At 42.8% G+C, this 23,630-nt stretch overlaps 1 protein-coding gene across 7 annotated transcripts in view; it reads left to right on the plus strand.

Moving 5' to 3' along the window:
* The window catches only part of CUX1 (cut like homeobox 1), a 269,606-nt gene that overhangs the window by 172,905 nt on the left and 73,071 nt on the right, over positions 1 to 23,630 (plus strand). For all 7 annotated transcript variants that reach the window (XM_057373313.1, XM_057373315.1, XM_057373314.1 and 4 more), the window contains exons 10-14: positions 8,724 to 8,828; positions 11,329 to 11,517; positions 17,071 to 17,129; positions 22,124 to 22,172; positions 23,194 to 23,290. In XM_057373313.1, coding sequence (XP_057229296.1) covers positions 8,724 to 8,828; positions 11,329 to 11,517; positions 17,071 to 17,129; positions 22,124 to 22,172; positions 23,194 to 23,290 — 499 coding nt within the window. The remainder of the gene's footprint in view (positions 1 to 8,723; positions 8,829 to 11,328; positions 11,518 to 17,070; positions 17,130 to 22,123; positions 22,173 to 23,193; positions 23,291 to 23,630) is intronic.

The raw sequence follows: 23,630 nt of genomic DNA on the forward strand, positions 1-23,630 counted from the left end.
CTGAGCTCATTTGCTGAAACATCCCCATGGAATCCTTGCCTTGTGTGATGCTTTGCCTTTATAAAACACTTCGATAAATCATATCTGACTAATCTTTGTAGCAGCAATTCCTGTGTTTTACCTCATTGTAGCTGAAAAAAAAAATATTGGAAGAAATTAAATCTATTGCACAGGCCAGAAAGTGAGTTTGCATCAGGCTGAAGTGTTACAATTGCAGAAACAAGTACTTAACCTAATTATGTATTTAATAGTTAAATTAACATTTCCTTTTACCATTTCAGTAAGTGCTCATTCCCCGTTATTAAGGCTACCTTTAAAGAGTAGTGCTCAGCATGACTCCTGCTTTGCTCACGGACTGCCTCGCTGATTTGGATGTGATGTTGTGCTGCTCTGGAATTAGCACTGACCCAGACAGCTGGGATTCAGAGCAGAAATCTATGTTTCCACTGAAAATGTGGGGGAAAAAAATACTGTGAATTTTTAAATATCTGACATTTCTTGAAAATGGCTTTCTCAGTTACTGCCCTTTTGAAATTCAGAGCTGGCACTTCAGAACTCTCCTTCCTCTGTGTGATAACTCCTGAGAGGTGGGGAGTGTCTTTCCCTCTCTGGTTCTGCAGGAATGAGAGGGTGGATGAACTCCCTATGGTCCAGGTGTCCATAAAAAATGATAAAACCCACAGGAACAGAGCTGATGTTGTGACTCCCACCTCCCTGTCCTGCTGGGGCGAAGCAGGGGCCATTCTCATCCTCAGCTCCATCCCCTCTCTTGTCCCAGTGCTTTTCCTCACTTGGATCCTCAAGTTTTTTAAAACAGGAGCTTTCTGGGCAATTTTGCGTGATGCCATCCCCAGAAGRAATTACTGGCTCATCAAAACAATTGCCTTTAAATCCCACTGAGCTTTGCAGTTTTCTGCTGAGAGAGGAGGGGCAGTGACCCCAAAGCTCTCTCCCTCTCCATTGTGTCATTAACACAAGTTCTAAACTGAATTTCCCCACAAAACAAGCAGTGGGAGGAATGAATCCCTCACTGGGGCAGAGATGGGTGCTGGACATGAGGACTGGGGACAGTCCCTTCTCCCTCAGCTGCTCACCCACGTGCTCTGTGTGTTCTTTTGGGATCTGGAGTGGGGTTTTATGGCAGGGCTGGGCCATTCTGACAAACAAGGCTCAGAATACACCAAGTTACACCCACTGGGAGGGAGAGCTGGGTGTAACCCTTCTGTCTGAAGGTCCTGAGAGCTTTTTGTGTATAAAAAAGGGCAAGAACAGTGCATTAAAATGTCTGGTCCATCTGCACCTGCCTCGGGAGGAGCCGTTTGCTCCTGACACGGGGCTGTAGGAGGGGTGTAAGGTCTGAAGCCCAAACCCCATTGGTTTCACAGTAAAAGATTCAGCTGCAGCACCTCCCAAACAGCAGGAGAGCCAAAACCCTGTCCAATCCGCTCCTCATCCTCAGGGTGGGACTCAGTGCTCAGGGCTGTGCAGGAGTGAGGGAGCCAAACACCACAGGAACAGCTCCTTTTCACTTTATTAACCCAGCAGCTCAATGGCAAAACTTGATAAYGTAACCCACGAGTTCCCCCCTGCATTTCCATGAAGATTTAATAATGCTGTAGTTTGGGGAAGGGACTCGTTTTATTAAGATTTCATTTTGCACAATAAATCACTGCATATTTTCTGATATGCTACGAAGTATAAGAATAAATAATTAAAACTAAACTACCCGTACTTGTCAAAATAAATGATTTATCATAGTTTGGGATACAGCATCTTTGAATTTTTTATTGTTTGATTCCCAGAATATTCTAATTTCCAATCAGGGAAGTTAATGAAGCTCCAGTATACTTTTCTGCACTCACAGCAGTTACAGTTGTGTGACTGTTTATTTTAGACAAATATTTATGGTTGGCACTTTCCTGTACCTTTTCAAGTTTACACCTTCCCAGTAAATGTTTATGGCAGCAAAGTCACGMATCTTTTGGGACGACAAATTTATTTAAATGAATTATTGTTCTGTTTCTGTGCTTCMTCCAGAAACCTGGAATCATCCAGTTGTGTCTGAGAAAAACAGAGATTTCTGCTGCAAAGAATAAATCCTAGGTTGTGAAAATAGAAATATTTTGGAGTGTTAAATTTTTTAAATGATAGCAAGGCTCGTTTTAAGGTTTTAATATTGAATCTAAATTTGTGGCTTTGTGTCATTGATGTGTCGAGATCTCTTTTCTGCCTTTATACATTGATTCCATAGTAAAAGAAAAATAAAATCTAATGGGCTTCCTGTAAAGAAAAAAGGGTTGTTTTTTTTTCTTATAAAACAAGAGAAGAACTTTGGTTTGGGTTGTTTGATCCTGGGTTATTTATTTTAATCTGAAAGAGGAGGAAATAGAATTGAAATGCAGACTCGAGTATAGATTATCCTTAGATTTTGAGAGTGGTAGGAGAAAGAGGACATGAGACTTTTTTTGTGTGTGTATGTGGACTATCTTGTGTAAGCTATAGAAGAAGWATTAGTTTATTTTTTCTGATGTTCTCCCTTTGGAAAAACGAAATGTTGCCATTGGATTTCTTTCCATCTTCACAGTGCTGATAGTGCTCCCAGATTTCTACTTCTTATTTTTTTCTGGGGAAWGAAAGTCAAATATAGAAACTTCTGATACCAATAAATCAAGAAAACAGTACTTTCTAAAATACAGAAGCATTTATTAAAGAATCTRGACTGGATCAATACCATTTATTCCACAGAAATGTAGTGTTGGGTTTTAAAGTCTATAGAGGAAGGGTTAGTGAATTTAAGCATTTTTTKGAGCCAAACTGCCACTAAAATACATAAAACAGTGTCAGCTATAAAAGTAGAGAGAAAACCTCACCAGGGTGTTTTAGCAGAAATGCCGCTCTCAAGATTATTTTTTATTTCCTTGGGTATGGCACCTTCCTGTCTCCAGCAAATCACATTGGAAAATGGTTTGAAAAGATACTCCTGCTAAGTGAGATTGCCATAAAATATGTATGTTTTTGAGCAGCAGATGGAATAAATTCCCCTTTTCACGCAGCAGCACAAGTGCAACACAATACAGGTAGTGCTGGTGCTGGGGSGGTTTGCTCTGCTCCACCTCACCCCTGACAGGGCATCCTTGGGTTTGCACTTCCGTGAGGATGGGAATTCATCCTGCCACAAGTCCTGCACTGCACCAAGGCTGACACAGACGCTGCCAGGGGATTTGGGTTTATTTCTCACTGCCTTGGCAGCGAGCTGGATGCTTTCATTGTGGGCCATCGCCCTGTGGAATTGCCCCTGGATCCCTGGCAGTGTCCAAGGCCAGGCTGGACAGGGCTTRGAGCACCCTGGGACAGTGGAAAGTGTCCCTGCCATGGCAGGGGTGGCACTGGATCATCTTTAAGGTCCCTTCTTACCCAAACCATCCCATGGATSCRATTAAGTCACACTGCTTCATGGTAGATGAAGTTATTCACTTAATCCTGGGGTTTCACTGTCTGTAAAATGGGAATAATAACATTTACTTTGCAAAGGGCATTGGGATCCTTGCACAGAGAAGTTCTGTGTGAAGGCAGAACATGGTTAATATTATTTTCATACAAACCCGGTTTCCTGCAAATGTCTGGCTATCAGTTGGGAATACATTTATCTGGCAGCTTTTCAGCACTCAGAGGAAAGTGCAATAGCCTGAAGACAAGAATGAAGACAAYCCAACCTCTTCTGGTTGGGGGAGTTTTTTTCTTTTTTTTTTCTCATGTAATTCTCCATTGTTGGAAAAAATAGGTGCAGAGCCCTGAAAAATCTTCCATGTCCCTGATGTTCTGCTARCCTTGCTGCTGTTCTGCACCAGCTAGGGCCATCTAAAGGGTTTTTATAGCAATTTTTTATATGAGAAAAGTTAGAAAATTAAAGCACATTGAAGCAGCATGTTTTAATTGATGTTGTACTCTGAAAAAACACAGCTTTTGCAGCAGCTTGCAAGTCCGAATGTCAGCTCCAAGCGTGGTGATTGCTGCCATAACCAGGCTCATTAACTGCAGCAGAATTACTTGTGATAATRCCCACTCCTCGCCCATAGGAAGATTTTCCCACACACAGCACTGAATTTAGCACRGAATAAGGAAATATCACTTGGCTGCTGGAACTTTAAGGGAAAGGTTATACATTTTTTTTTCACATAAGTATCTCATTTTGCTGTTCACACCACTGGTCTTTGATCAAATTAACATTTTACTGTAAGTAGAAGAGCACTCGGTTCATGCTATTCATTATCTTGTCAGGAAACAAGGAGAATAATTTAAACTGGATATATTGTGTAAGGGTTTTTTTTCTATTTTTAATTGGAAAGCACACGGCAGCGTTACAATCGTGACCTCCTGGCTCCGCTGTGAGCAGTACAATATTTACCTGCAGGATGAAGGAAAATGGAAGTATTTTGAAATATTTTGTTAGCAGTGAGGTAGTTCTGTACTAGAAATCAGCAGCATAGGAATTTGGAGGAATTGTAGGACTGAATTATCTTGAAAAATAGGATTTTAGGCAACACTGGATTTGCATGAGCTTCACCAAGGCTAAGAGTGTGMCTGTCACTGGTCATTGAGGGGTTTTCTTTAGGCTGTGCATAGGATTTGGGAGTAAGAAATTAAGAGTTTTAGTGCTGACTGATGGAAAGCAGCTGTGCTATGGCATATCCAGTGCCTGAAGGGGCTCCCAGAGAGGTGGAGAGGGGCTGAGGACAAGGGATGGAGGGACAGGACACAGGGAATGGCTTCCCAGTGCCAGAGGGCAGGGATAGATGGGATATTGGGCAGGAATTGCTCCCTGGGAGGGGAGGCCCTGGCAGAGGGTGCCCAGAGAAGCTGTGGCTGCCCCTGGATCCCTGGAAGTGTCCAAGGCCAGCCTGGACATTGGGGCTTGGAGCAGCATGGGACAGCGGAAAGTGTCCCTGCCATGGCAAGGGTGGAACAGGATGAGCTTTAAAGTTCCTTCCATCCCAAACCATGCCAKGATTCTGTGAATCTCTGTGTATTTCGTAGCTGAACTGGGATGGTTCCACACAAACTGTGAACTTTCCAGTGGCTCCCAGTTGTGCAAGATTCCTCAGGTTTACCCATTTTTTCTRCTGAGCTCCTGTTCTGGCTTTGCTCTTTTTTCTTACTTCAGGAAAAATTGTTCAACCATTTTTAAAAACAAGATCAGGAAAAAAAAGAAAATCCCCACATTTCCCCCACATGTTAAGAGTTTTTTCTTGCTGTTTTGGTGAGGAGCCTGCTGTGCCCAGATTTATTAGAAGGTTTGAGGAGGGAGGGTTCGCTTTTTTCTCAGGGTTGTATCTTCTGTTGCTTCACATAGAAAAATTTAAAAAATAATAATTAAAAAAAAAGCCCCAAGTTTGGCCAGCCTATAAGAGTCTGCAAAAAAGAGTTCAGAGAAACTGAGCAGAATCTGGTTTGAATTTGTTCAGGCTTTGCTGTCGGTGCCTGTCCAAGGCACACTGCAGTCTGTCACTTCTCCAGCTGGGGGAATGTTCACCAGCCAGGTTTTGCTTTTTTGGGATGTGATGTAAGGTTTTGTGGGGGCACAGGGAGYGGAGACGCTCCCCAGGCTGCCCCTGCCACGACTGGAGACATCGACATGGGAGCTGGAACAGGAGAGGGGTTTGTGATGAGGAGAAAGTGGGGAGAGACACCGGGACAGGGACACTTGGAGGACCYTTTGTGAGGACATTTGGAGAGGAAGCAGCAAGGAGAAGAGGAAGGAGGAGAAGAGRAAGGAGGAAATCGTGGGGGTGAGGCTCCTTCTGGAAGTTTGTGAGCACTCATTAGGTCGTGCGAGGTACGAGCCGGGTTGCGCCTGCCTGCAGCTAAAGGCKCCGCGAAGCACAAGGACAGAAATGGTGCTTCCAGCAGCCAAAATGAATTAGGAAGGGGACAGAGTGATGAGCAGAGAGGGGTGGGAGTGGAAGAGGCAAAGCCAGAGGGGCTGGCAGGGGAGCAGCACGCCAGGCGCCGCGCGGGGTCTCGGTGCAGGAACGGGCAGAGGCAGCTCCTGCCAGGCTGGGAGCCTCCAGCCARCGCTGCCGTGCAAGGAGTTGTGCCAGGGGCTCCAGGAACCCAAATAGCTCCAAACAGGGCTTGTGCCAGTGCATTCATTAACATCCTGAAGCACTCAGATCGTTTGGTGGTGCAGCACAGCTTCCTTGGGGAAGGGATTAAGCCCATCGGCAGAGGAGAGTGGGATTAGCTCAGAGCAAATGAAGTGCAGGGGTCACACACAGAACAAGAGGACAAAGCTGAAGATGCTCTCACCAAGCCATGTTCCTCTCAGAGCTGGATGGAGTAGGGGATCTCATTAGGAAAAACCCCAGCAGGTCCTGGGTGGTGCCATCCCACTCCCAAACCTTCCCAGGGGTGGCTGAGCACCGACCTCAGGCTTGGCTTTTCCAAACTTTTAAGTGCTCAAATTTGAAACTACCATTCTTTTAACAGGGTTCTGTGGGCCATTTATAATTTATATTGCAACAGCACCCAAAAGTGCTTTCCAGACACTGAGCACATCTGTAATTCTGGCTCTTAAAAAGCTTCCATTCTATGAWAGGGGAGGAAAAAAGGGGAAAATTGACCAGTATTTCCCAAATAGAATTGCCCAGAGTTTGTGCTGATGTATTTTTAACAATGCCTAGTATGAAATCTTGTCTGCTATTATTGCGAGGATCACAACAGGTGTTGGGAATTGGCTGGGGAGGCTGTGCAGAAAGGGCAGCTGACAGCTCACTGTATATGCAGATGTACCACCTATTAGCAATATCCTCTGTGGTTTGCTCGCATGCGAGCTGAATAGATTCTCCAAACAATGCTGCGCTGAATGGAAGCCATCAGCAGAATTGCTCAAGGCTGCAAAACCCATTACTTATCCAGCAGTAGATGGAAGAGCAAGTGCCACAGTGTAGTAACTTGTCCTGCTTTGCTGGAGTTGTTCTGCAGTTATTAGATCAATAGATGTAGCTGCACATCTAATAAAGTACCAGAAAATAATTTATCTCAATGTGTATGGTTAGCTCAGTATTTATCCTGATATTATCCAGCTGCATAAACAACATAAATCCCTGKTTTTTTGCCTCTTTTACTGCTGTTTCTGTGTTTTCCAAGCACACAATAGGTTGTGTCCCCTGCTCTGATTATTGGAGCCACGTCACTGTACTTTTTACAATCACATTTTAATTACAGCTGTAGAACCTATGCAAAATCATTTAATACAATGTTGTGAGCAAATAGTGCAGATGATGYGTTTAGTATTTGATTGCTGTTAGTTTACTCATTGATTAAACATGCAGAGTCTGCTTTGACTGGGGAGCAAGTCAGAGACCACACACACCAGGTTGTAGGGCTTATATTCACTGTGGAGTTTATATTTGCTATAGATTTTACATTTGCTATAGGCTTTATATTCATTATCGATTTTATATTACTCTAATTTATATATTTGCTATACCTTCTATATTCACTATAATTTTATATTCACGACAGGCTTTTTATTTGCCCTATGCTCTGCATTCACTACTAAGTTTTCCAAAGGATTAGCAAGGAGTTTGGCACACAAAATGTGGCAGTTTTGGTGGCTTAAAAATGGCAGTGGGAATTTATCATTCTATAAATGAAAGAATCCGCTGGATCATCTGGTCAAGAAAAGTTTTGACCTTCTCTGGAGGCAGCTGATGGATTTGGTACAATTGGTGGTAGGTCTTGGAAGTGGAGATAGAAAATTATTTTGGCTATTTTCTCAAAGCACAGCATGATTTCCATGGAGTAGCCCAGGCAAAAAGCAGTGGTTATTAAAGGAGGAAAGCACTGTGGTTTTATAACAATAAAATACTTCTTTCTTTAAAAGAGAAAAGACRTTCTTGCCAGGAGGAGTGTCTATTGTAAAAGAACCAGGTTTTGTTCCATTTCTAACAGAAGCTTACAGACAGTTCTGAAAAGGACTTTGCTGCTATTTATTGCCTGAAGTTACTGATCCATCTGTCTCTACCCAAACTCTCGTACAGACAATTTTTCCTCATCGTTCAGCCTTTCTCCTTTCTATTATTACTCAATATTTAGATGGGAATTTTGACCAGTGGCCAAGTCAGAGGCTTATCAGCTATTGCATAAATCCTCAGCAGCTGGGAACTGAGCTGTGCAAAATTGTCACTTTAGGGTTAAATATTGTTGAATAAATARACCTGCTGAAAGAACAGAATCTTAACAATTCATGTTTTAGGGAATAATCACTGCAGAAAGACAGCCCTCAACRTTGTATGTGTGTTTGAGAGAGTGGTCAGGATATCTTTTAATTCAGCATTTACCCGTGAGAATTATTCCCATGAGGAGCCTTGCAATAAAATCTGCTTGGTCTATGAGAATAGAAAGAAATTGAATAAAAAGACTCCATTTCCACTTGTATTTATTCAGTCTGGGAAATTCAGTGGGCCGCAGCATTAGTATCAGCAGGGGATTCCTTGCTCCTAGCGTTAAATTACTGTCATAATCGCTCAATTATTTCTTCCTTGTACTGTTTAAAATAAAAATCCATCACATTCTATGTTTTTTTCTAACATTTATTAGGTTGAGTGTTTAGGAAAATCAATTATATTCAGTCAGGCATGAATTGATGAATGTTCTTGTAATAATTGTCAGTTGTTAAACTGAATGTACTTTCTCTTTTCACCCCTTTTCATTTCCTTCAGAGGGCAGAGGTGGCTCAGAGAGAGGCAGAGACCTTAAGGGAGCAGCTCTCATCAGCTAACAAATCTCTCCAACTCGCTACGCAGATCCAGAAGGCACCTGATGTGGTGAGAGAAAATATTTACTGACTCTTACAGGTTTCTGACATTCCTGCAGTACAGCTCTCGCAATTTATGCCCACAGCTATAAAAATAGCTGTTTGAAGCCGTATTTTAACTGCAAGGGAAGGGTGTTCCTTTGGGATCGTGGTGGGGTTCAGCTTCTGAGGGGGTTGGTGGCTGGAGGAGACCACGGGAAGGACAGAGGTCACTTGGCTCCACAGTGATCCATCACTCCCCGGCCCAGGTGGACAGCACAGCTCCCAGAAATGATTTCACGTGGCTGAGGGGAAATAGAGGCAGCAAGAGAGCCATAGTGGCCATCAGCACATGGAGAGCCCTGAGGTGTGGGGCTCCATCCTGAGGGACCCCAGAGCTCCCTGCCCACCCTGCCTCTCCTCACTGCGTGTCTGGGCTGTCAGAGAAACTGGAAATAAATTTGATACACTCCAGTTTTCACTAGGTATATCTAAACTGAGAATTACATTTATAAAGCCTTGGAAAATGGAAAAGATGCCCTGCACTCCTGCTTGTTGCCTCGTCCTTGTGGTTCTGCATAAAGCCAAGGCTGCTGCTGGGACCTGCAGGCACTGGGGGCTGTTCCAGGGCTCCAGCTGGCCCTGGGTGAACAGGTATCACAGATGAGCAGCCAGATGATTTTGATTTTTGTTTGCCAAAGGAGAAATAGGAGTATTTAAATGTAAATATGCAATTAAGTGAAATTTAGTCTTCTTCTAAGCAGCAGATTTAACAGACAAAAGAAATCACTGCTTTTTTTTCTCCTTGCAAGCCTTATACRTGCTTGACACTGATAGCAGAGGAACACATGGTTTTCTTTAAAAATCATTTGCTGAGAACGAGTAACAAACCGTAAGTCCTCCAGATCTGTTTGGTTGTCTATTAATACAACCCAGTGTTTTCTCAGAGAAGTCAAAAGATAGACAAGCAGGCTGCAAAACAAAAAATAAAAAGCCTGAATATCACTTGTAACTCTGAATTACCTGCCTCTTCCTATCTCATGTCCTAGTCTTATCATTATTTTAACATTAGGTCTTTCTTGTATTTAATAGTACTTCTGCACTTCATTTATATTTAATATGACAACTACTGCAGGATGAAAATGATCATTATCTATCTTATTTCAGACTCTACGTTCTAGTCTCAATAGGCACAAGCAGCAGATGATTATACAACTTGTGATGTTTCATGCAAGCAAATTAGAGGTTTTTTCAAGTTAAAAGTATAATTCAGTGTAATAGGAGAGCGTTGTTAACTGCTGTTCGTACATGCAGCTTTCTGTGAGTGCAGCGGGGTGTAGTCACTGAGAATCAAGCTGAATGTTTAGAAGATGTGGAAGAGGGGATTTTGTGTTCCTGTATTCCCAGAAAAGAGGGTATGGAGAGTATTTCAATCTGYTGCAGCGTCATCTTCAGTTATCGGGGTGTCAGTGGGGTGAACTCTCAGCTCTTTCACCACAGATCTTTGGTTTTGTGCTCACCATCATCATCTCCCTGCTGCTAAGTGGATTCYCTCCTCCTTCACTGGTGCTTCTGAGGAACAGTCATTAACCTTTGTGAGATGCATTTTGGGCTCTTTAAGGAATGGGTGCCCCTGGTTTGGCTGCCTCGTGCTCCCCACACAGGCTCAAGGGTTTCCATCTATTTCTCATGGAGGAGGCTTGGAGCTCCCCAGTGCATCACAGCTGTTGATCTCCCAGCACAAAAGAAGGCAGAGATGGTACAATTAGTCTCTATTATCTTTTCTGAATGGATCTGCCTTCTTCTGGACCTCTCTGTCCTCTYCAATTCCTTGTTCTCCCAGGAAGTCAGTCCAGAGAGGAAGTTTCAGACTTGAGGACAGATTTTACAGCTGTGGGAAGCAGAAAGAAGGAAGATTTAGGAAAGGGAATTTCTGAAAATGGTGACCAAAGGGAGAATGGCCTTGTCTTAGAGCTGTCACATCTGTCTCCTTCCCCACGGAGSGATTCGTGCAATAATGTTAACATGAACGATTTTCATGTGAGGAGCAAGTTCATTGGAARTAGCAGTTTGGGGCAATTTTTGACAATTTTGCCTGAAACGTGCAGTGTGCATGCAGAGAGCCACAGGCACATGGCTCTGCCGTTCCTGATTAAGAAATTCTGCTCCATTACTTCAGAATATTTTATCTGATTAGTATTTTGTAAGCACAGATTTTCATAGTTGTCAAAGCATTTGGGCTATTAATAATAAATAGATCTAAATAGAATCCTTTGACTTTCACGGCTGCATCTTTCCAGTGCATTTATGAAATAAGGAAATTTATTCCCTCTGTTATCCCTGTTTTTTCCCGAGAGCTGTCCTGGGGTGTAGGAATTTTTCATCTTCCAGACTCCCAATGTCAATCACAGGAGTCCCAGATTTAGGAATTGTCTGCTTCTTGTGCMACCTAATGCCAAACAGCCCTGAATTTAGGTTTGTTGCCTTTTTTTTTTTTAAATTTTGGTGGTCTGATCCTTTTCTCCCTGTAGGAGCAGGCCATCGAGGTGCTGACACGCTCCAGCCTGGAAGTGGAACTGGCTGCGAAGGAGCGGGAGATTGCCCAGCTCGTTGAAGATGTCCAGAGACTCCAGGGCAGCCTCACCAAGCTGAGGGAGAACTCCAGCAGCCAAATCTCCCAGCTCGAGCAGCAGCTGACGGCCAAGAACAGCACACTCAAAGTAAGGCTCAGTTCTGCTCAGAGGAGATCACTGAGATGATGATTTTRGAGTTTGCTGGTGTGAGTTTCCTGTGCTTCTGAGCCACTGGCTTCTTTGGGTTGTGGCTGAATTCACAGAATGGTTTGGGTTGGAAGGGACTTTAAAGCCCATCTCATTACACCCCCGTGGATGTATTGTTTTCTAAATGATCACAGGATTTTTTTTTAATTCTAAATGGCCCAATTCTTATTGGTTTGAAATGTATTTTTTACAGAATGAGGCTACCTTTAGGATTAAAATCACCACCAAACCCCAACATACATGGACCATGGATATGTAATGAAATAGTTGAACTGAAAAGGCACAGAAAATCCCTCTTAGGTTTTCAGACTTGTAATTCCCATTCCAGTGATTGATATTGAAGATATGCCAGGAACTGGTTTATCTTCGAATTTACCTGCTACCCCCTCCAGTTCTCTCCATTGGGAATGGGAAGTCTATCATTTAGGGCATAGAAACAAGTAAAATCAGGACATGGAGAAGGCTTCTAGCTTCAATAGCCATTTAATTATTTTTAACTGTGTCTTTGCTGAACAATAATTCCCATTTATAATTAGCAGCCTGGCCCTACACTCATTTACATATTAGCAGCACTGCACTAGAACCACAAAGACGAGGTTAGAATTTTCTTAGTGACCCTTTTACCTCTCTCTTGGGCAGCTTCATTCTCCCTGTGCAGAGCCCACACAGYTCTGATCTCTGAGCGAGCATGAGAAATGTTTCCTGACGTGGGGTATGAATCAGTTTCCTGTGACTCCTGTCTCCTTCATTGTTCCACCATCTCTGAGCTCCAAAGTGTAAACAAGATAAATTTATCTATTCCATTAAAGACTTGGTAGTTCTGCAGGTTTGATAGTCTGAGAGTTTTCTGTGAGCAGGAGGTTGATAGTTCCCACTCAGCKCTGACTGTGGCGTGGGCAGCTTTGCTCTATCAGGATGATTTAATGTTCAATTGAAACTCTTACGAATTGCTCTAATTCTGACATTTTTTAGCAGTTACTGGTTTTGCTGCGGTRGAGCATAATTCACAAGGAGAGAGATCTGTTAGGAAGGCGAGCTGAAGCGGTGCTTTGTACGTGTTTTAAGCCAGCTTTGCAGAATTTTTATGAAAATTCAGTGGAGCAAAGGACACCCATTATGTAACCAATTGACAGTATCAGTTTCTGCCCACCTGTCACCATGGGGGCACCACTTTTATTGAGCTGCCCTTCTTTTGAGGGACTCATTCTGCTGGCTACACCCATATTAGGGACTTTTTTTTTCTGTTTTACTTTTTCATAAAGCCTGATAGAAAATATCTTGAGTCCTTGCACTTGACAGATTTTCTTGGAATAAAGCATGTTCCTGGTGAGGTCAGTATTAGTTTAGCCATTAACTTCAAAGGAAGTAGGATCACAGAAATGACAGAGCAAGTCTTTGATTTCCATTTCAGTAATCTCCTTCCATTTTCTCATAGCCTTGCCTGGCTAATGCTCTGTATTTAGCTTTCTGTTGATAGTGTCTGATGTAGTGCCTCTATTGATAAAGTTTTAGTCATTTCAACCCTCTTTAACCTTATTTGTTGTAACTATAAAAATATTTCCAAATACTTGCTTTCCTCCAAAGTGCAAGTGAAGGCCTGTGCCAGGCACGTCTTGTACAAAGCACCAAATCTCAGTGATGATGTGTTGATCTCCTGTTTGATTAGGGAGGAATTGCTTCTGAAATAAAAGAGATTTTAATGGTTGCCTCCACAAAAAATGCYTCACAGTTTCACAAATTAAAGCAATGTTCTCAGCCTCTATCTTGGGGGAATTGTTTAATACTCTATGACTTAATGAAACAATACAGAAATACTTTCAAAATTATTGCTTCTTTATCTTCATCTGATCTAATAATCAAAACATGTCCTCTAGTAACAAGACTTYCCTCACTCTAATTGTATTAACCCTTTGTGGCTGGGTGTTAGAGCATTCCTGCTCCCCAGTTAAATTTAGTAAGGTGAGTTGATCACTCTAAACTAAACTACAGTGGTAATCTCATGGGTTATTTAAATGTTTTAAGCCCCTCAATACAATCCCTKTTGTTTATCCATGCCACAGTTAATAATACAGTAGTGATTATATTTCCTAAATGCCATAAGGAGGGACCCAATCTCTGCACGCTCTGACATTGGTTCATTCACACCACAAATGCAGAATGATTCTTTAACATGGATATTTGCAGATTTAATGTGCAGAAAAGCCACCAGTCCATTCCTTCTGCCCTCTGGCTCCTGCATTTTTGCGTGCTGGAGGTCGTTGGAATGTATTTTGTCTGAATTAACCAGGTTGATATTTAGTGCAGGATATTAGCTCCTCCAGATTGTCTCACAGCTTGAACCTTTGTTATCCTGTGTTCTGTGCGTTTTACAGGGTTCTTGGAGACAATTACCATACTAATACATTTTAAAGCAGTCATTGACTGGGAAGATGCCAAGTGCCTCAATGTTCTGCTTCTACACAGGCGCTGCATCCTCAGTTGTTAGTTTATATTGTTTAGTAAAGTAGATGTTGAGGTGCAGATTTTCCATGGCAACAATCTCTGTATTAGGTACTTGGGAATGATAGATGTATGTGTTTTTTATACAATCCAAAGTAAAATATTGCTGGTTGTCATGCTGCTGTAGCAGCGTGCAAGTACCTGAGAGTCCAAAACAGCTGCATTTTGTCAATATCTYCTTTTTCTCTTGATTTTTCTACCTGTGTTTTATGCCTAAATTTTCCAGAAATACTTTATCAGGGTATAGCACTTCCCTGCACAGAATTACATTTAATACAGATTGTATTAAATTGGGAATCATTAGCTTTTCTATGGTTTCTATCTGTTTCTACCAAAGGCTGTTTTCTTGCATATCCTTGCCTAAGTAACATATTAATCTAGGGTATTGTTTGTTTTAAATTTATTCTGGTCCTGTTTATACTGAGAACTGGTGTAAATGGCCAGTTAGTCCTGCTGGAAAAGCTCATCTGCTGAAGATCCAGAATGWTACAAGTCACAGAGTTAAGAAAAGGGTAAATTGCAGTTTATCTGCAGAGCACCAGAGACAGAAGGACAAAATTGCATGACCAAGGAGAGCAGAAGGATCTCGTGGGGTTTGGCAGGTGCTCCCACTGCCTGTGTCCACTTGGAAAACTCTCAGTTGTGATGCTGAGTCTCCTCCCAGTACCAAGGGCTCTCTGGTTTCATTTAAAGTTCTCTCTCCAGCCTGACCTGATGCATTAAAAATTCTGCTTGGATTCCTTGTTGAAGTCACTCTGTTTTGCTCAGCATTGAGCTGCAGCTTGAAAAGCTGTTTGGATTCATGGCCTGTTGTAGCTGACCCTCCKTAAAATGTGAGACCTTAGGCTCGGCACTATATGGTACATTTCCATAATGAGATTACAACATGTGTTGTAAATGATCAAAACCTTCAACATAGTTAACATTTGTAGGATTTTCCTGGTCACATCAACCAGGATTTTCCTAATTTCATCAAGCACAGGGCCAAACACCTCAAGCACCATGTCTGCTGTCTAAAGCAGTCATTACTTCCTATAATTCCAGTCAATAACTGGAATTTGATAATGCAGGATATGTTAGAAAGAACTACTAAAACCTGCCCTATATTTATTCCAGGTGAAAAAAAATTGTTTTAGCTGAAGCAGGCACTTTTTGTTTTCTTTTTAACACAATTGGAACGACTGCACGAGCCACTGATGACAAAAGCTGGGACAYGAGACCTTTTTAAGAGGCCACTCGTTTCATCAGTGTCCCTTAGAGTGCAAATTCCACACTGAGCAGCAGCTCCTGTGATCCATTAAGGGCTGCTCATTGAGCAGCTGCTGGAGCAGGGCCGGGTGTTCCTGCCGGGAGGTGCCTCTTGTCAGCAGCGGCTGAGGATGCTGGGCTGTGGTGTCAAACAGCAGGGGCAGGATGCTGAGAGAGCTGGGGGTTGGTGACATGGGTGTCCACTTGGTCACTGCTCATTAACAGCACTGCTAATGGCAAGGCAGAAATGTCAGCAGTGGGAGAGCTACAAAGGGCTGGATAGGAAATGCTATAAAAAATGGCAGAATGGCTGGAAATCCCAAACACCACCATGCTGCTGTTACCTGGAGAGGACTCGTTTAAATTACTGAGATGACTCAAACCATGGATTCACAGAGCTGTGAGTGCTCTGTTCCATCATTTTGGGGTTTGTGCAGCTCTGAAATGAGTGATACCCACTCGCTGACTTACTGGGGAAGACACCACAGGAAACAGATTCCCAGTTCTGTTTGTTGGCCTGCCTCCATGCCCCCATAGCTGGGCTGCTGCACAGCTTTGTGGGGCTGTGTTTTAAACAGCTTTGCTAAAATTATCATGGTTCCCAGTTATCTCCTCTGCTCTCCTCCTGCATCCAACAAGCAGCCCCAGAGTGGGTGTAGGATCTTGAATTCCCTTCTTCTCTGAAGGCAGCCTTTCCTGGACATAAAGTCCTATTTTCCTTTTTCATGTCATCTATTCCTTTCCTTTTCAAAGTAGYTTCTCTGTCTTTGAGGTGATACGTCCTTGTGTTATTTCTGTTTCCCTTGACCTTTGGGATTCTGTGCCAATTTTAACACCGAAAACGAAGTGAAGCAGGGCTAGCCTGGATTTATCCATGGAAGTTGCAAGCCAGTAAGTTCTGTTCTTTGCTTAGATCAGGTGTGCCTGCGCTAAGCAAAGAAATGATTGAAATTAATGTGGCTTCTGCAAGCAACATAACGGCATCAATTATGTATCACTGTTTTAGGCCTCCTGAAGCATTTCCCCCGTAGTGATGAGCACTGTTGTTGGGAGCTGGGTAAGGTCCAAGTGTGTGGCAYTGCGTTCTGGATTGTGGCAGGGGGTTTGGTTCAGCCTTTGGGGTATCCTCACACCCAGGAGGAGCTGTTGAGGCTGGGGCAGAGTGCGAGGAGCTGCTGGGGTGGCCTCAGTGCTCCATCCCTGGGTGTGAGCAGTCAGGAATGTTGGTAAATCCTCCTGGTGCAGCTGTTTTGTTGGGGCACGAGGCGCTGTAGGAGCCTGCCGAGCCTAAGGCGTTCAGTCAACAACAGCTTCTTCAGTCTGTTCTTTTTATCACATTGATAAGGTTATCAAGAACCATCCTATTAAGGATACAGAATGCGCCAAAGCATCCTGCTTGTTTACTCAATCTCCCTGAAAATTTCAGCTGCCCCATTTTCTTTTTTTTGAATACCTGCATCCCCGATCTCTTCACTGAACACATGACAGTGACATTGCAAACAGCCAAATTGGGACCCACTGAGTTCTGTCATGCTTGGCACTCTGTAAACAAAGGATGAGCGAGGTATAATTTTGTTTACGTTTAATTGGTTATAGTTTGTTTTCTAATATATGTAAATTAGGTATGAGTCATTAACCCTCACTTGTGTGCTGCTGTATATATGGAATAATTTGAAGATGATTTTCAAAGCCTGCATTAAAAAAAAACCAATGTAAATAATTAAATSTATGTTCTCTCTTTTAAAGCAACTGGAAGAAAAACTGAAAGGACAGGCTGATTATGAAGAGGTTAAGAAAGAATTAAAGTAAGTGTTAAATGCTTACATAATTTTTTTCACAAACTCTGGTTTTACAGTGCTTGTTAAATGAAGCCACAAATCTGTGTTCTTGGAACAATGAAGAATTTAGTCAAAACCACAGAGACGGGGAAATTGGGAATATTGGCAGAAATTGCATCCAGAACCAGTGGAACTGCTATATCTGAGAGTGCTCCTTTTTGTTGCAGCAGAGGATCATAAGAGCAAACAAAACACATGTCCATAGAGAAAAGCTGCTGAAACTATTGTCCACAAAGGGAAAAAAGTTTCAAAATCTGTGCTGCTTTAGGTGGACCACTCTTTGAAAACCTCCAACCAACAACTGAGGGTAGTATGGACCAAAAATTGAATGCAGAGCCTTTGGCCATGATACCTTTTCTCTGCTTCTGCCAGGCAGTGTTCAGCACACTTAACAGTTTAATGCTGGGCTTGTTTCACTGTATATTTTTGCTAATATATTGTGGTTTTAAACTAAAGCCACAAACAACCTCTTCCTATTTCAAGGGATTTTCTTAAGAGACTTAAAAGAGCCTCATTTTAAACTATAACAAGATAAGCTGTCAGGTTCAGAAGAGAACTTTTCTGACTGGAAATATGTTTAGTGTCAAGGTTTAAATAACTGCGAGAAACTCCCATCTCTTCTTTCATCATTCTGGCATTTCTGTGTGTGTTTTAAAAAGGCTGAAATACCCCATTCCCTGGTTTAATGAGGTATTTCAGATGAGGCTGGAAGTCATGTGCTTTTGTTTACACGTCCCTGGAGAATATGGAAAGCAGGTTTGGATTTGCAAGCCCCGCAACTGCCCAGCCCCTGGTGCTGATTTATTCAATCCACGCTGGCTGAGGTTCTGGTTCACCACCAGCTGCAGCACACCCTGATGGAAGGGTGTAATTTTCACTTAAATTGAATGAATTGAACATTTCTTTGGTCATTATACCTGATTATTGCCTGGTCTTAAAATAATTTAGTTATAGGGGTAAATACATGCCTGTCCTCTCCTGAGTTAAGGGAACAGTTCCAGATTTCAGCCAGTTTATGCCCTCCTATGTAAAGCAGTGAATGGGAATAAGGCCACAACCTTCCAGTTTCTTACATTAGATATTCAATGTAAATGTGCTGAAACAACAAATGGGTTTTGAATCCTACCTGGTTTAATGCAAAGGTTCAATACAACAGGACCAGGACTTTAAAGCCAGAATTAAGAGCCCAGTGCACTCAGTGAAGCCATTTAAGCTTACTTTGCATTTGTAAGTAAATACAAACCCTGTATTCCTGGTGATAATACCAATTTTTACAAATATATTTCATTTTTTATAACGCTGACTTCCATGAGGGCAGGGGTGGGAAGGCAGATGAGGGAAGCTGTGACCCAGGAAGCTTCATGTGGTATTCCTTCTCAGGGGGAGCCTGCAATGAAATAGATGGGAGACTCTCTTGGAAGTGGCCCTGGTTGGGTGCCAGTAAATTAACCCTGTACTCCCAGCTGTTCCAGCTTTAATATCCCTAATCTGTGGGTTACCAGCTTGCCTGTAAGGGACCTGGGGTCCATCACCATCCTGTGGGACGGTGCAGGGGTTAAAACCCTCRGAGAGAGCACTGAGGATGTTTGCAATGCTGCATCCTCCAAGCAGCTCCTTCACACCACTCCYGTGCTCCCATCTAATACAAAAGGTGTGCTAAGGGCTAAATGTGCATCCCCTGGCAGAGACAGTCTGATCTGAAGTGAGACTGTTGCTATAAATGAGACTGGGAAAAGTCTGTTCACCCTGAATCCTTCTCCACATGCTTTGTGCCCTGAAACTCTCACAGAAATGAGCTGCTCAGAACATCTGCACCAAGAGAAAAGATATTTTGTCAGTAAGGCAGGAAGATAATTAATTTTTTAGGTGTTTTGGCACTGGTGTATTTTCCTTAAACTTCCCTGGGATGTTGAGGCATTCTAGGCTGAGAGGTCTCAACATCAGCYAACTGCTAACCTTGGAGGAACTGGAGGGGGCCCATGAGAAGATCTGGGATGGGAGAATTCTTCACTTTCTGCCTTGGCTTTTGTGCCCAGTGGCTTTTAAAACTATTTTTGAGATCTGAGAGCCCTGTGTGTCCTTTCAGTTCCCTCTTGAGTCGCACGACAGCGCTGACCCTGCTGCCTTTGCAGTTGGGATCAGACGAACAGAAAGTCGAGCTGTCCCAATGCACGCTTTGCTTTACAGTCAGATCTTTCAAGTCTTCTCAGATGTGCAGATTCAAGTCACAAGATCATTCCTTTAAAAAAAGCAGGTAACTGATCTTGAGCCACAGATTGAGTCAAGATCTCATGGGCAAAGATATTCCTGGAATCCAAAGAAGAAACGTTGTGCTTCCTCGTATTCATGAGGAAAATGTGTCTTTAGTGACACATTTGGAGAGTCATTTTTGACGTGTTTAAGTTTTAATTCTTTTTTTTTAAATGAATATGCTGGAGTGAATATTCCTCTTAGGGCAATTAGAGGTGCCATCAAGTTGAGTTTTAGTCTGTTTTGTGTCTAACTGTATAGAAAATTACCTGTGAAATTGTGAGAAAGTTAATTAAGTTAGCAAAGAATCCCCTTCAGRTAGGCAGAGGTCAGCAGGTTTCCAGGCAAGGTTTGAATACACATTGCCTGCACTGAGCTCGCTGGAAATGCAGCTGCTGCAGGGATCAGGATCCCTCTTGAAGGTCCCAGCTGGCAGCAAGTGCTCAGAACCAAAATGCTTCAACCTGTGCAAGGAGAGCAGTGACAGGATCAAGGCTTTAGAGCCAGATTTGTGGTGTGGACAACCAAATACAACCATAAATAGGTTTATGCCTGGTTCTGAGGCCAGCACAGTGTGGTCAGGGCACCACTCACTCTCTTCTTGGGGAGGGAGCAGCTTTTTCTGGTTTAGCCTCATCCAGGAGGAAGGAGATTGGGATGCTGCTGGATTGCTCTGCAAGGCAAACCCACATGTGGTAAGTGGGGTCACAGGCACTGCGGGGCTGAGCTGAAATGGGATTTCCTGTGGGACAATTGCCAGGTSCTGATTTGCTGTTCAAACTGGGGGTTAATTCAGATGAATCTCCTCGTTTGAGCATCACGGGGACGTGCATTGGGACTGGCTGTCCTTGCACAGGCCGTTCCCTGCAGAATTCRTGGAAAGAGCGACCTGCCAGTGACTGGGTTTTCCCTGGATCAGTCTGTGTGCATTCATCTCCCCCAGCACCTTGGAGTCCTGGGAGGCAGAGCTGCACCTCCAAAGGGGTGTCCCAAGCTTTGAGCAGGGATTTGCCACCTGAGTCACATACCTGTGATGTCAGTGTGATGTCAGGATCTCTGAGACCTCGAACCATCAGTGCACAGCCTCTCCCCTTGACTGGCACGAGCCCACTGATACCACAAAGAGTTGGTTTTGCACTTAACTGAGCTGCTGTGCCCACATAGGATCTTCACAGCATCACTTTATGTGCTGTGTGTAGGGTGAGGGCTCCCCCCAACAACCAGGCAGAGGTGACACTGAGTGATAATGAATATCATGGAAGTGATTGCCAAAAGTTTGAGATTTCATTAGTTATTATTTTTTAAAAATGCCTGTCAGAATTAACACTCTGTGCGATGAGTTTGCACAGATAAAAAATACATGAGGTCTCTTTTCTCAGAATKACTTTTTTCCTTGGATTTGCCGTGACTTTGAGTGATCTTGAATGGCCCAGAGACCTGACTTCCAGAGTGTTACTTAATGCACATCCAGCTCTGGATTAGCAGGGACAGGTTCAGGCAGTTAATGGGTGCCTTTCTAAGTCCTCATGGCATCCAGAACTGGTGCCTGTATCTTAATACTGGACATCTGCCCCTTTTTTTTGGTCTCAGTTTCCACATTTGATGGAATCACTGAATGTTTTGGACTGGAAGGGGCCTTAAAGCTCAACCAGTTCCACCCCCTGACATGGGCAGAGACACTTTCACTAGCMCAGGCTGCTCCAAGCCCTGTCCAACCTGGCCTTGAACACTTCCAGGGATGGGGCAGCCAAAACTTTCAATACATGATCCACAGCCTTTGATAGAGTTTAATCCGCAATGAAACAGATTGTCCCTGCTCACCGAGTTCCTGGTGCTTTATACATGACAAATGCTGCATAAACACCATCTCTATGTGTTTATGTGTTTTTCTGCACCAAATGAATGTTGTCTTTGTACAGTAAGAAGCTGAAATCATTTATTGCTTCAGTCTGAGGAAGTTCACGTCCTGCCTGCAGCAGGCTGATTCAAAAAAAAAATTATCCAGCAAAGCACAGCAATAAGTCTGGATTCCTTTAAGATCCTGGTTTGCCAGACGACACAGCTCTAACTGAAAGCCTTTGAAGGGAGGCGTCCTCTGACCACTCACCATTTGTATAAAATATTGACAATGAGACTATCAGATCCTTCTCCTAATGTACTTATAAATATTTGGATCTTTCATATTTCTTAAGAAATATTGAGCCATTTTGTCTTCCCTTTGCCATAGAATGAGGAGGTTATTAAAATGAAAAACTGCCTTTTAGCCTGTCATGGTTGGGAAGATTATTTGTGCATATTTTCCTTGCTGGTGAGCTGCTGTATATTCTATAAATGCTGTACAGTGGTGGTGATTCTCCTGTTTTGTTGCTTTGCTACAACTTCCTCATACCCTTCCAGCTTCACAGATAAATTTATATCGTTTCTGACAGCTTAAAATGTTATATCCTTATTAACCTTTAAATTTACGCTTTAAACTGGCCTGGTGGGATTGCATATGGAATGATTTAGATGACGCTCGAGAAAATTTTCTTATCCAATAACTGGTTTGAAGAGTTATTCTGTATTCATTAGGAGATTGTGTTACTGCAAGGAAAGTTGTCATCACTCGTGGTGTTGCTGGAGAATAGGAAATGATAATGTTAATGCTCATTAGTGGAGTGGTTATGAAAAGGAGAAATAGAAAATAATTTTTTTTTTTCTGCCTTCCACAGTATATTGAAATCCATGGAGTTTGCACCGTCTGAAAGCTCTGGTGCGCAGGTACTGAACTTACTTTTGTTTTTTGTTCTCTTCCTTACTTCAGCAGCTCGGTTGATTTAACAAAAATTTGTCTTGCAATGCCTTGGTGTTGGCATCGACAGTTTCCTGTTGATGTTGAGGCTTCTTGGTTGATACTTGTTTTTCCTGATGTTTTTGTATGTAAAAAGCCAAACTGGACTTTTTTTTTTTTGCCTGTTAATTTAAGTGCTCAAGGACAAAGTGACGTTTCAGCTGTGCTGGAGTGGATAAACCATAATGTTGTGAAGTTGAGTCATTTAAAGATACTGGAGCTGGTGTACAGGCAGTACACTGAGCAAGGACTTCAGCATTTTTAAGTATTTGTTAGCCTTGAAAATTTGTTTTTGCAAAAGAAAACAAACCTTCAAGTACTGAAAAAGCTCTGCTGTTCCAGCAAATTAATCTTACTTAAGTTTAAAGGTTAAGAATTAAATTCCTGCTTCTGAAATCCGAACTGAATATCAATATCCTGGGATTAGTTTTCAATGAGTTTTTTTAATGATCAAGGGTTAGATATTTAGGGGAAGGTAAACAGCAGGTTTCTCTGACTGATGTTATTTTTGAATAAACTGTTTCTGCTGAAATGCAGCATGTCAAGGAAATGCTTAGCATGGGTCAGTTGACCTAGAAGGAATAATATAATCTTAACTCCTGTTTTAATCAGATTAAATGGAGTCTACAGCTTTTAAACTGAAAGCGTGCCARGACCATTTAAAAATAAGTAGGATTAACAAAATGTTCCGTTAMGATCTCAAAATTATGCAGAATTGATGAATTATTTACAATGAAAATCAAACAATGAACCTCTTCCATGGCTCACACCAGAGCCCAGAGTGATTCCTGCAGATCTACACCCGGCAAATTCCCTCGCTGCCTTCAGAGACCAGTCGAGCACTTGTTGGGTTTTTTTTTGTACTTTTTTCCTTCTGAAATCCTTTTTTAGTGCCTGAGTGAGACTYTCAGTGCTTGGAGAAACAAACCACCCCCTTTTGGTTTCCTTTAGGATGCATCCAAGCCGCTGGAGGTGCTGCTGCTGGAGAAGAACCGCTCGCTGCAGTCGGAGAACGCCACACTGCGCATCAGCAACAGCGACCTGAGCGGTAGGTTCACCCCAATTTTGGCTGTTCTGGTGCYTCTGCTGTCCTGTGACGGGAGGGAGGGCTGAGTGAGAGTTGAGTGTCTGAGCTAATGCATGGCAGAAGGATTAAGAAGCAACAGGAGCACGTTGGATTTGTGTAGTTTGATAGGCTGGATAATGAATTCAAACTTAGGGAGTCTCTAAAGGTTAAGGAAGAGGCATTACAGGCTGTATCAGTGTTTGAGGCTGCCTTCTGGTTTTGGGAACAAATTCATCTCCTTACCCCACACACAGTGTTGTGCAGAATGTTTGCATGTAGAACACAACCTTCCTGTCTGATACATTTGGATATACCACCGGCA

The sequence above is a fragment of the Malurus melanocephalus genome, unplaced genomic scaffold, assembly GCF_030028575.1.
Source record: "Malurus melanocephalus ecotype Western Australia unplaced genomic scaffold, MMel_1.1 scaffold_193, whole genome shotgun sequence".
NCBI classification, from domain to species: domain Eukaryota; kingdom Metazoa; phylum Chordata; class Aves; order Passeriformes; family Maluridae; genus Malurus; species Malurus melanocephalus.